The sequence below is a fragment of the Solanum pennellii genome, chromosome 6 (genome assembly GCF_001406875.1).
Source record: "Solanum pennellii chromosome 6, SPENNV200".
NCBI lineage: Eukaryota > Viridiplantae > Streptophyta > Magnoliopsida > Solanales > Solanaceae > Solanum > Solanum pennellii.
The window spans coordinates 48,807,544-48,821,191 of record NC_028642.1 but is presented as its reverse complement, the minus strand read 5'-3'; the positions used below and the strand labels follow the sequence as shown (position 1 = coordinate 48,821,191).

The 13,648-nt window shown below is 31.9% G+C and overlaps 2 protein-coding genes across 2 annotated transcripts; both read right to left on the bottom strand.

Moving 5' to 3' along the window:
* Window positions 1-1,273: 1,273 nt before the first annotated feature.
* LOC107021050 (coiled-coil domain-containing protein 97) lies at window positions 1,274-6,128 on the bottom strand. The gene is made up of 3 exons (XM_015221627.2): window positions 5,826-6,128; window positions 2,852-3,405; window positions 1,274-1,719 (listed from the first exon to the last, which is right to left on the bottom strand). Exons 1-3 carry the CDS (start codon window positions 6,121-6,123, stop codon window positions 1,468-1,470), a joined length of 1,104 nt encoding a protein of 367 aa, XP_015077113.2. The 5' UTR covers window positions 6,124-6,128; the 3' UTR covers window positions 1,274-1,467.
* A 3,836-nt stretch (window positions 6,129-9,964) lies between these two features.
* LOC107022392 (calcineurin B-like protein 1) lies at window positions 9,965-12,417 on the bottom strand. Its single transcript, XM_015223018.1, has 8 exons — window positions 12,339-12,417; window positions 11,337-11,419; window positions 11,157-11,216; window positions 10,865-10,973; window positions 10,709-10,761; window positions 10,461-10,541; window positions 10,118-10,230; window positions 9,965-10,034 (listed from the first exon to the last, which is right to left on the bottom strand). Exons 1-8 carry the CDS (start codon window positions 12,415-12,417, stop codon window positions 9,965-9,967), a joined length of 648 nt encoding a protein of 215 aa, XP_015078504.1.
* Between the last annotated feature and the right edge of the window lie 1,231 nt (window positions 12,418-13,648).

Below are 13,648 nucleotides of genomic sequence, written 5' to 3'. Positions count from 1 at the left end.
TAAGAATATTGAAATAGAAGTGCATGCATACTAAAAAAGATATGATTAGAAATGAAGATATCTAGGACAAGATGGGAGTAGCTTTAGCAGAGGACAAGATCTTGGAGAGAAGATACATATATGTCGTGATACAAAGATGTGAGAGGTTATTTATAAATTATTTCAAGAGTGGTAGAGATAAATCAAAGAAATATTAAGGAGAGATAGAGGTAGACTAAGAAGTATTCTGAAATGTGATTAAATGGGATATGATGCAATTTCATCTTACATAGGACACGGAATATAAGGGTGTGGAAGACACAAATTAAGATAAAATGATAGTAGGTGACAATGTTCATATTAATAGTCATAGTATTGTTTCAGTAGTTTCCTGTCCTTTAATATTTGTTACAATCTATTGTTCCTTGTATCTCAATTATCATATTATTTGTTGTAGTTTATATTATGTTACTATATGTTTTTTTTTGTTATTATTTGTTATTTCTCGTACTTTCATTTCCTAGACTTCTTTTTTCTTGAGCTAAGGAGTCAAATTTTATATTTGAAAAAAAGTTGACTTCAATCTTACTTTTAGAAGAATTTAGAATTTGAAAATTAAAATTATAATTTAAAGTTGAAATTATAATTTTATGCAAATTTCATAAACAAACGTTCATTTTAATCGAACTCACAAATCCAATGACCAAAGCCCAACTTAATTTCAGGGATTAAATTGGTTGCTCTTCCCTTTTATTTTCTTGAATCAGAGAGCAGCGGTGATTAAAATTGATTTAGTAATCAAATTATTCAGAATAATAGTACTTCCTATTAAAGGTAATTGCAAGATTAGGCATAAATCAAATCCAGTAACTAAAATGTACAAATTGTGTGAGATTGGAGTTGTAGCCACTCACTCTACATCAACAATTCAACATGATAGAAGTTGACCAGTAAAATAGAAACTCCCAAAAGAAAACAATGTCTAATTATGATCCATTTATGTCCCAAATGATTCATAAACTCATTGTTTTCGTACAAAGACAAATAAAAGAAAACCAAACTAGGAACCTTCTCCAAATCCCCTAATGTTTCTGTCTTATCATTTGACATATAGTACAGTAATTCTCATTTCTGCAACTTGGGCTTATTGTTACTTATTTGGACAAGAATCACTATCCTTGTACAGTGACTGGGTTAGCATTTTAGCATCTTTCACTCTACAATCTACATATATCTCATTAGTTCCACATCTAAAGATTATGAATTTACTATAAGCTTAACATAAGAAGATGGATAGGAAGCAACTTCAAAAACCAAAAACCAGCCATCGATAACAACCTTAAGAGAAACTCCCTTCAGCCACATAAAACCTAAACATATTTGCATACAACGCTAACAGCATATACATGATAGAAACTCAAACAAGATGTGTACTTGACTGGCTACTTGTGTAGTATCAAAAGCTAAAAACCACTCGGTAATTAAAGCTCAGTCATCATCAAAGTACTTCTCTTCAGCATCATAATTTGCTTCTTTTATCCAGTGATCATCCAAGGTCTCATCCTCGTCAATTTTTGAGTAATCCAGACTATCTTCTCCTAATAAAAACTTTTCCTGCATGATGTAAGAAAACTGGTCCAGTCGTTCTTGCATCTCCTCAGTTGATAAAGTTTCCATCACAGCAGCTCTTCTCATTTCTGGTGGCACGTCATTAGAAGCATCAAGGATGATTGGGTGAACCTTCACATAGGAAAAGAAATCATTTTCTGATAAGTAATAGGAACAGTAAGCCTACCAAGGATAACAGGCTAAACAAAAAGAAAATGGTCTATGCTTTGAGAACATATTCTGTGAGGTTACCATAGACAAAAGCATGCAAAACCTAAATAGAACTCCAACTTGAACCTCTACAAAGCTTCACTACAACTGGAATGTGTCAGTAAACAAGACAATGATGGTCAGTGAAAATCGTGAGAGCTCCCTGTTGACACAACTCCAACTTGAGCTAACAAACAAGATAACACATGAAAACTTGATCTCCAGAAATATGAATGCAAAAGAAAACACAGAAAAAGACAGAGATGAAGCTAGCATAAAATCCTTGAAAAAGATAACAATGCAACCCGGAGAAGCTCATAGAAGGTCTCCACCATAAAATGAGCTCCTAAAATATCAATTTTTCAACTTAAGAGTTGATTCATAACCTTTTTACATCACACTTTTACTTCTCAATTTCAACGGAAACATCGCGGTTTTAAGTTAGACTGTTGCCTAGTACATTCAGATTTGCAAACCCCCCACCCCCCACAAAAAAAATGCACACCATTTAAGGGGGGCACACTAGTAGGACTTCCAACTCGCAATTACGATGCATAACTTCATAGCTCTCCAAACTTCGTTAACATGTTACTGAAGAACACCACAAAGATGAGTGAATCAGAAGTTGCAATGAATTAGGCTTCAGATAGACTCCCCAATCCAGACGCTAAAACACTTTTACACTTTAGGGGAGGTATTACCACTAAAAGAACTCCTCTTTTTTTTTTATGAAGACCAACTAAAAGAACTCCTTATGTTGTAACCCCGACACAATACTAAAGTACTTCCAACCAATATCCCATTCTTACTCAATTGTTGCGAAACAACAAAAGAAATATGCTATATCAAATAAAACACAACCAAAATGATGTCCTTCAACTGACAATCATCCATAATTCCCTCGGCATAAATGCAATATAATAATAAGACACAACAAAAATATGACATCTACTGAAAATAGCCTACAAGTTAGCATGTAAATACAAATAATCAGCAGACCCAACAAATGTTTAGTGTATACTATCAACAAATTGAGAGAGGGTACAACAACTACCTCTTGTCTATTAGATGAGATGTCCCTTTCACCTTTATCTTTCTCCTGCACCTCCTCCTCGTCGTCTTCTTCTTCTTCCTCCTCCTCCTCCTCTTCCTCGGTTTCTTCTTCTTCTTCTTCCTCCATCTTCTCTAGTTCCTGATTATCAAACCCTACCCAATCACTTTGAGCCACGCCTCGTCTCTGTTGCTCATCCCTAATTTTCTTAACAAGCACTGCCTCTTCTGACCGCCTCATAAGTGTTTCAGACCATCGCTCTCCAGGTCTTGCCATGCTCCTACCACTTGGATCCTGAAACCTCCCAATATACTCATGGTGCAAATATGGCTCTCTTTCCCTCATTGCATCCTCTGAAAAGTACTGTCCATCACTTACCAATTTGTCCAGATATGCTCGCCGTCTGTTCTTAATCTTAACTGATCTGGACTTCAGATCTTCTTGTGTTGGGCTAATAACACTTCGCAGGCGATTCAGATGCCAATTGATTTCATAATCATTTTCTATAGTTCCAAATTCATTTAGCTCATCTGATGTTAACTGTGATCCATAACGTTCTGAGATTCCAATAATCAACAAAGAGGTATTTAGAAACACAGATTCATGAAGTTTATATTGTTTCTTCATTTAAAAAATAATGTAGCTAAAAGTTCTAGTTCAGCACAGGAGATATTAGGCCGTTAGTGAGGTAAACAACCCAAATAACAAAGTGAATCAAATAGGCCCATTTACAGGAACCTAAGAAGTTACAACTAGAACCCTCAAATATACACAGAGGGAGGAGGAAGTGCTATAGACGGTTTCAGCTGGAATAACATACAAGGTGCATACGATTTGGAGCACAATAACCTACGCCTTCTTCCCTTTTAATAAATTTATATATTTGACTACTCTCTTGTTTGCAAATTTTCAATCTCTCAGACTGTCTTTCACCATTTGAACAAACATCAGTGTTGAGTAAAGGCTCGACCGCTCGAGTGGGGAGTGCTTAAGCCAAGATAGTAAGTAAAGCTTGTTTGCTCTGCCTCTCTTAGCTGGTGCTCACACCAATACCAAAAGGCCCACCTCTCATGGCTCGTGGTCTTTGTTTTTAACAAGATGACACTAGATAATTATTATTTTTTATAACCGTGGTGTCCGCGCCATCTTGCACACACCACGACTAATTCCACGGAATACTTGCCAACTCCCACCAACAACACGTACCAAATAACTCAATCCACCAAGCTAGACCAGATCGGAAGAGATCACCTAGTGTTTTTGCCTCTATTGAAATTCGAACCTGATAGTTCTCAACCCACTTCATTAATCACTAGGCTACACCTTCGGTGCGACGAAGCGACACTAGATAAGTATGAAAAAAATCCATTGAAAGAGTATTAGTAAAAAAAATTACAATGGTTATGTCCAGTGTTTTGGACGGCGAGAGGCGACAATAGGCGACAAGGGCGTGGCGAGGCGAGTGGCGAGGCACTTGCCTTTTTGAATCAAGGCGCCAATTAATATCAAAAATTAAAAATATTTAATTGCATATATAAATATCCAAAATCTTAATAGTAATAACACATATTAGCAAATATTCAATTCAAAAACCAATAGTAGATATTAAAAAGTCAAACTTTAAAGACCAAATAATTCAAAATACAATACTAAAACTTTAAAAGTCTATTCTTCTTCAAAACTATCCAACTCTTGAAGAAAAGAATTCAAGAAGAACTGAAAAGATCAAAAGAAGAAAAAAAAAAGAGGTATACCTCAGGTCTTCAGTGCAGCAGCAACTCGAAGATGATGGAGAACAGGAGAAGAGACGCGATCGGCAAATTTTGACAATAGAAGAGATTGCAAAGGGAAGAGGAGTCGCGGAGAAGAGATCGCGAGGGGAAGAGGAGTCGGGCAGCAGCAAATTTTGAAAATAGAAATTTTGAGTAATATTGTTAAGTCAAACCTTTTAAAAAATTTAAATCAAAAAGGCGGCGCCATTTTTGTCACCATTAGCTCGCAATACCTCGCCATGGGTCGCCTCGCCTCAGTGTGGAATGGCGAGAAGGGCTCGCCTCGCCTCGCCTCTCGCCTTTGGCAATGAGGCGCTCACCATTCATAACACTGGTTATGTCCGAATCAACTTACACACATCTCGAATATTTCCCCGAGTACCATCTATCTCATGTGATGAGTAACAACTATCTCATGTTCGCATAGGCATCGGGTAAAAGCCTTAGGCAAATGAAGAGAATCACCTAATACTTTTGGTCTCTATTGGGGTCTAGCTCATGATCTTTCATGGTTTTTAACCCACTTCACTGGCTGCTAGACCAACCCTTCGGTGAGATTGGATATTAAATTGATCAAGTAATAAGATCTTAGAAATTTATATCTGAAAATTTGTCATTGAGTACTTAAAAATCATTTTATGCTATAGCTAAACTGACGCGAATCACCTCATAAAATTTTTTTGATACAGAAGTAGAACTGTACACCTACTGGGAGAATCACCTCATATGTTTGTGTTTAGGCAGTTTTCACACATCACATTTACTCTATCTGCTCCTTAGCACCTTTCATCGCTAAAGCTCACGACTCTAATTGCAATTTGCCTTAAAGTTCCACTAGACTAAGGTGCTTTTGCCTCAACAGCTCTGACAAACATAAAGCATCAATAAGATAAGAGGTCTAACACGAAATACTAAGATTTCTCCGAAGATAAGCAGAACTTAACAAGAGATTCAATGTATATCAACTGAGCAATGCTGTCTCTTCTCATAATTGAAAGTGCTGAATATTTTTGGGAGGGGAACAATGAATTCAAAGCCAACATATCGATTAGATGAGGAAAAGTTGTTCCATCACTATCAAATAGCAGAATTTCTGGCAACACCATGAGGTCAAGGTTAACTGCACAATTATCAGCCACATAAAAAATAAAACACATATAATCATTATAATCGTGAGAAAATAAAAATAAAAATTAGTAGAGTACCTAGAAAAAGGGGAGTGTCGCGAGAGAGAAGGTCGATAAGGAGGGATTTGCGTTGGAAGGCAGTGGAGGCGGACGATTGCTGAGCGCGAGGGAAATAGAGGTTATCAAGCCCTGAAAGCCTATCTGATATTTTCTCCATGGATTGATTACTCAAAGTTTTAGCCATAGACGACGTCGATTTCCGCTTGCAAGCGCCGAGCTGTATAAAAACCCACCGCCGGCGAGTAACAACAGATGTGAAGTCGGTTCGTTCGGACTTCAGACGTAGCTTTACAAGTTTGCCCTCATGATTTGACATTCGATCTAAAATTCAGAAAAAGGAAATTAAGTTTTATATTTTACTAATATTTATGAAAATTATTATTAAAATATTTCATAATTTAAAATATAAATATTTTGAAATATATACGGATAAATTATAGAAATCACATACTTTTAAGGTAAAATTACAATTTATCCTTTAAAAGTTTATAATTACAAAAATCTCTCAAAACGGATACAATAATATAAGCGCTGATATATTAATCTAATGTGTGATATACATCAATTTGATACGCGAGATACACTAATCTGATGTGCGAGGTACATTTTATACATGATTCACTAATTTGATGTGCGAGATACATTAATTTGATGTGTGAGATACACTAATATGATGAGCGAGATACACTAATCTGATGCGCGACGTACATTTTATACATGATACATTAATTTGATACGCGAGATACATTAATGTGATGCGTGAGATATATTAATGTGATGCGTAAAAATTAGAGATTTTGAAAATTTGTAAAATTTATAGAGGATAATGGTAATAAATAAAATAAAAAGTGAAATTTTCGTAATTAATCCAATATATAATATTTATATTAAATATATTAAATGAATTAATACCTTTATAAAGAAAAAATTATGCAACTAAGCAAACATATACTAGATATTTATTTAATATAATTATAGCGTGAACAATTTATCACTCGCCACTAACTTTTAGTCGTATTTACATAAGCCACGATTCATTTTTTGTATATTTCGTTTCAACAATTTTACAAAGTTATATAATTAATGTCTCTCCATAATCTTCTTATTTATTTTCCTCCTTAATTCATTTAACAAAAATTAGAACTGTTTCTTTCCCTCTCAAATTGTGCAGCAAAGATTATAAGGGTAACTTATGGTGATTTCAACTTTTTTTTATAGCTAAAAATGATGTCTTTAAATAAAAAAGAGTTGTATCTCATGAAGGTAAGGTTTCAATTTCAAATACTCGTGTTGATTTCAATACATTGCTCTACATAATCAAATCAAGTAATCATTAAAATACTTGTACCAAAGTAGAATGTGAATATTCAATAAACTAAAAAAAAAAACTTAGTAAAGCTTTTTAATTTTCTATGTTGTCTTGGAATTGTCTATTTTTCAGCTAAAGATGGAATTGAAAATACACTATTAAATTGAATGGAAGAATTAACTTTGAAAATCAAAATGATTCTAAGAAATTCAGAAAATGCATTTGCTTTTTTTTTTCTTGTTAGGAATTTGGCTGGTGAATTCTTAATCGGCTTGAAATTGTAGGAGACAGATTATATTTTAGCAACTTAATTAGTAGCTTATATAATTGGAGTGCTACATGTAGAAGGTCATTCATTAAATTGCAAGTCCTATGCAAACATTGTCTTGTAACTTGTAACTAAATACCTTGTATATAAGTGAATATAAGAAGATTTTCACAACTAGACGATAGTCCTTCTTTACTTTTTATGAACTGATTAAAGATAGGACTAAGAGGTTAGAAAAAGATGAAACTGGTCAAAAAAAGAAGAAGATAGAGTTAGAGATGAGTGTTCAATTGCATCCTAAAATAACACGTACATAATTATAGAAGCAACTTTAAATCTAAAGAAAGACACGCAACTTTCTGTGTGAAATATCAAGCAGTAAAGTGATTTTTTAGTTGAGTGACTTTCTAAATGAAATCTCAATAATTGAGTGATATTTGAATTATAAAATAAAGTCGAATGACTTTTTAAATGAATAACTCAAAGTTGAGTGAATTTCTAAGATAGGATCGTCATTTCTTTTCAATACTTCCTCCGTTTCATAAAAAATATCCTCATTTTCTTTTTAGTCAGTTTCAAAAAGAATGACTTCTTTCCTTTTTTTGGCAACACTTTAGTTTTAAGTTTACACGTGACATGTTTAAGGTTACAAGATTAAAGGGCATTTTAGTACATTTGTCATAACTTTAATTTAGAATCATAAGATTAAAAAGTCTTCTTTCTTTTCTTAAACTCCGTTCCAAGTCAAACTAGGTCATCCTTTTTTAAACGGAGGAAGTATTATTTTGCATTGAGATGCATTTTTCATGAAGGTTTTATTATTAGCATTTGACTTGTAACCATGTTTATTTACATACTTGTAATTTTCTTTACCGTAAGCCTCCGACAGAATAACTTGAACAGAGTATCAGTCAAACTAGCAACAACTTCAGTATCCTCAATACTATTACTAATTTCAGGACACATATTATATGCCATTGTTTCTTAAATTGATAATAATTTATGATATTATCTAGCAAAATAGTAGCCCTGAAAATAAGATAAATATTACTACGAAGATATATAATAAAAACACATAAAATTAATACTTGAATTGTGCTGTTCTAATAAATTATTTTAAAGGTGTGAAATATTTTTCAGGATTAAATAAGTACTTTTCTATTTTAAATAAAGAATACATAAATTAACAAATTAATTAATATTAGCAAGTTATAAGAGGAGAAATAAAATAACAAAACTAATTTATGAGTTAATTAAAAATTAAAAGGCAGAACGAGGGGAGTAAGAGAAAAAGCAAGAAGGAAAAGACTGTTTCTCTGAAAGATTTATTAAAGGGAGAATGAAGGTTTTTATAGGCCAGAAGTGGTTGCCTTCTTGACAAGTTTCAAATTGAAGGTAATGCAACTGCCAAGTGTTTGAAGTTGCCATTTCTCCGAGAAATGGAACTTCTTAAACACACTATTAATTGACTTCTCAAATACACATCAAAATCAATATAAAAAAAAAAATACACATCAAAATAATATTTTCTTAAAATAATTCTTTTGAAATAAAAAATATGCTTAGAGGATGTCTGCACAAGATACAACACTAAGGCAGGAGAGCTCGAGCGCGGTCTTGATACGTGAAACAAGATCAAACCCATCACCCGTGAAGGAGTGGTCAAGAAAAGTTTCAGGGAAAAATTGACTTCATGAAATGTGATAGACCAATTGTTCTACGTTGAAGTTGTATGCACCGTCAATCTAAGAAATATTTACGCAATCGGCTCTCTTACCATTTACGTAAATTACTATAACAGAATAACTCTTAAGGCATTAAATATTGTTATTAATAAAGAGTGCTAAAGTCTTTATCGATATTAATGATGTCGCTAAAGACTTTAGGACTATAAAAAAAGATTAATTGTCACTAAAATATATATTTAGTGTCAATTAATTCTTAATTATCATTTTTAAGATAGTAAATCTCTATAATAGACATTAATTGGTAAATAATTAAAATAACGATGAAAACGTGCAAATAAATCTTAAAACAGCTAGTGACTATCAACTAACAACATACCTCATAACTAACAACATACCTCATAACTAAGACACCACAAATCTTCTTCAAAACAACTAACAACATACCTCATAACTAAGACACCACAAATAATATAGGTAAACATTCTAAAGCATACAAGAAAAAAAAGAGAAACAGTAACCATAACAAAATAAAACTATAGTTGAAGCAATAAGCAACATGTAATTTGAAACGAACTTTTTCTTTTTCATTACATAGTTATGCTTGCAAGGATGCTACGCAGGATTTTTCAGCTCAAAATAGAAAAAACAGCAAACAAAAACTGTTTGAAATGTAACCTCACCATTAAATATAATGGCAGGATATTGCTAACAAAAGAGCTGTTTAACATAAGGCTCACTTACTCTCTTGATTCAAATCACTATTGTTCCCATTTTAATCTCCTTTAGTTTTTCTACATTCTGAAAAAATAGCTCCAATTCTCCAACCAAACTTAGGTGCGACAATAAATGACCAGAGTAATTAAGGAGAAAGAGAATCGACCTCAACTATACTTCATAGTTGGGTAGCAGCTTCATCAACTTCAGAATGAAATACGAAGCTTGGGAAAGTAGTAGTTATATCCCTGCATCAAGAAAAATGAAAAAAACTTATTAGACAGAGACATCTTACGTCTAATATATTTATGTCTGTATCAAAACATGATACCTTAGGTATGGAAGAGTCATTATCTTTAATAATGAAGGATTTCGTCCCACAAACTCATGCCATTCAGATTTGTCAATCTTTCCATCCTGATTTGAGTCTGCCTCCAAAAACGTCTACACATTGACCACAAGACGCGATAATTAGGAATGCAAAGAGTAAAAAGCTTTGCAGTATTCTATTCTTGGCTGATCAAGAAGCAAACTATACATTACAGTGAGAATAAATTGCAAACAGATCGAATGCATTGGTTCCATTAACATTTTATCATACCACAGAAGCAGAGATACCGATGTTTATGTATTACAAGAATGAAAATTTTAACTGGTCATTATCAGTAAACTACCTTATCAAGTATTATCTCAACGATCTCCTCATCCAACGTTATAGCAGACTCACCTAAAAGTGCAATCAACATTTCCTTAACCTGCCAAAATCATAAATAATAAAGAAGCTGCAAATATATTGGATAGATACCAAAAATCAATAAAAGCATGATATTATATAATCAGTTAATGCTTTGAACTTAAAAAGGGTAAGATATATATAAATACATAAACAAACACTCAAACTTGACAAGTAAATAAAGCATACCTCTTGTCGCTCGATGAACCCCGTGCCGTCCATATCATAAAGCTTAAATGAAACTGCAACAACAGAAATATGGATTTTCAATATGCCTCTCTTTTGTGCCAGTTTGGAACAGAAAAAAGAACTAGACAGTTATATTTTACCACTTGTTTCACTTACAATCGATCTTCACTTCTTGTGGGGCATTTGGGTGGAAAACGTCAAGCGCTCTAACAAAATCACCAAAATCAATTACTCCTTTTTGCTTTACATCAAAGAGATCAAAAATCTGCATACAAAAAGCCAAATTAATATATCATATCCCATCAAAAGAATAGTTCAAAAAGGCAAAACTTAAAAGATTTTATTGAAGCATACACAAGCTGTCAGTTACAAACCAGCACATATACTACTATAAAAGGAAAAAAAAAGAAAAAAAAAACACCATGCTCCATATCAAAGCTATACGTACCCGATGTGAGAAAAGGTTTTCTTCCTTTTTGTTCTTGAATAAAGCCAACTGAAACTCTTCCTACAACTCCAACATGATTTTCACAAGCATAAGAAAAACAAAAACAAGGGAAAACAATATTATCCTATAATACATTGATACTCAATAGACTTTGTTTGACCATTTATAATAGAAGACTACCTTGCTTATTAGCCCATCATCAACCACAGAACTGCTAATATTCTTGAACAATTCAAATAATGCTTCAACTTCACTTACACTAACTGCAAAAACAGGAAAAAACAGAGAGAAAAACCTATAAGCAAGGATTTTATAGTAATAGCATTTACATATCTTAACATTAATACTCGTCTTTATTATTCAACAGTAACAATCTATGCAGTTTGAAAGTGTATTATTGTAGGTACGCTTTTCGTACCGATCTATTTTATTTAACTCGTTCTCAAAGCTGACAAAGAATTCAAAATCGAAGGTCATTGATTTTGATTTGCATCAAAACTCAATGTAATTTGAGGTATAAAGGGAAATTTTAGTTAGATGTCTAAAATCTATATAAACTTAATATGTAGTTGTTTATTTTTTAAAATGCAAATTATTACTTAACATCTTTTGTTAAAATGATTTCTTCAAATACTGTTTTTTAATAATTAATCTTACATGAGATTTTATTAATATAACATTGAGAATTTCTTTTTTTACTGATACAATCATTATATAATTTGTTAACATAAACCTATAAATAATAAGTTGACAAACATTACATAAAAATAAGAGTATTTGATATAATAAATTGATAAGTTGGTATAATCGTACTTTAATATGTTTATGTAATACTTGAGAACTTAAGAAGAAACAACAAAAAAATTATAAGTTACCTTATTCAATACTTTTGACTATTGATTTATATTTTTTACAGTGTATAACTCTAACTTATCAAAGATTTTAAAAAAGGAAGTGCAAAAGAATTTTAATTTTTTTAGAAAAAATAATATAAGTGTTAGCGAAGAGAAATGTAAATCGACAAAATAAAAAATTATACTTTTTAAGCATAAATAATTAAAAAAAAAGTTAACACATAATAATAATTATTTTTTGTGAAAATTTGAGTCCCCCATAATTGGGTAAAATTCATATGCAAACTCACTATAATCACAATTGAAGAAACGTTAATTAATAACTTACATAGTGTTTGAGAAGCAAGGAAGATAGGATTTTCATGCCTAGGGAACTTCTTTGTTGCCGTAGAAAGAAAACAGCCCATCTAGTGAAAAATGTAGGTTCGATAAAAGGAGTTAGAATACAACTAGACTAATGCATAGCAACCAACTTCATCAAAATCATTTTTTTTACTAAGCAATTGATGCAACACTCAAATTCGAGCTGAAGATTTAGAAATAAAAAACTTCCACATACAGAAAAATTTAGAATTCAACTAACGATAACTCATAACAATTTATTATACGTGCACATTCATAACCTAAAAGATGATCGTATCATGCTACAACTGAAAACACTCTTTGTTTTCTCGTCATCACAAATTATAATTACATCTAAGAATGCAACCACCAAAGGGGTGTAACAACGGAGAAAAAATTAAGAAACTTACCGATCGAATCGTCAAACCGAACAGACAAAACGAAATAATTTAGAGTATACAGCAGCTCAAAAGTGAGCTTCAGAAGAGTGTGTGTATTTATACACACGCAAAATCATACTTGTACATGAAGTTTCACGTGATAAGAAACGGACAAATGGAGTCAAAGAGAGGTCAAATTTCATAAATTGGGGCAAAATAAAAATAGGGTGAGTGATGTACACGCGTTTCTTAAGAGCGTGGTTAAAGGAAAATTAACACTAGAAGAAGGAAAGAATTATTTTATGGGTCAACTATATTTCCTTCGTTTGACCATTTTTAATAGAAAAGAATGATATTTTGTTTTTTCTTTAATTTCAATATTCCTTGGATACTTTGTTTTAATTTGTTTAACCATTTTCTGCTTCAATTTTTGTTTTACAATGCATTAATTTCATATCCTTGGTCACTAAGTTTTAATTTTTTGACCATTTTCTTTCTTCTTTTTTTTTTATTTAAAGAAGAATGCTTTTTTGTTTTTTTATTTATTTGGATTCATTAATTTCGATTTTATCTATGAAATATTTAAGATCATAAAATTAAATAAATTTTAATATTTTTAATTTAAAATTATAAAAATTTAAATATATTTTTTATTTTCTACAAAGAAATACTCCTGACTAGCTAGGGGGGAAATTGCATTTAATATAACTTAAAAACAGGAAGATTATGTTGATTTATTAGAGAATAGTTAATTAGGGGTGATATGTTCGTAAATAATACTCCCACGTTTTCTTTTTTAACTAGTCTAAATTTCTGTATTAAAATAACAATTTATCTTTAATATTTTTATTTTATGCTTACTGAAATAAGTTATAACTACACAAATATCTATCATTTAATTTTAGAGCAAAATTTC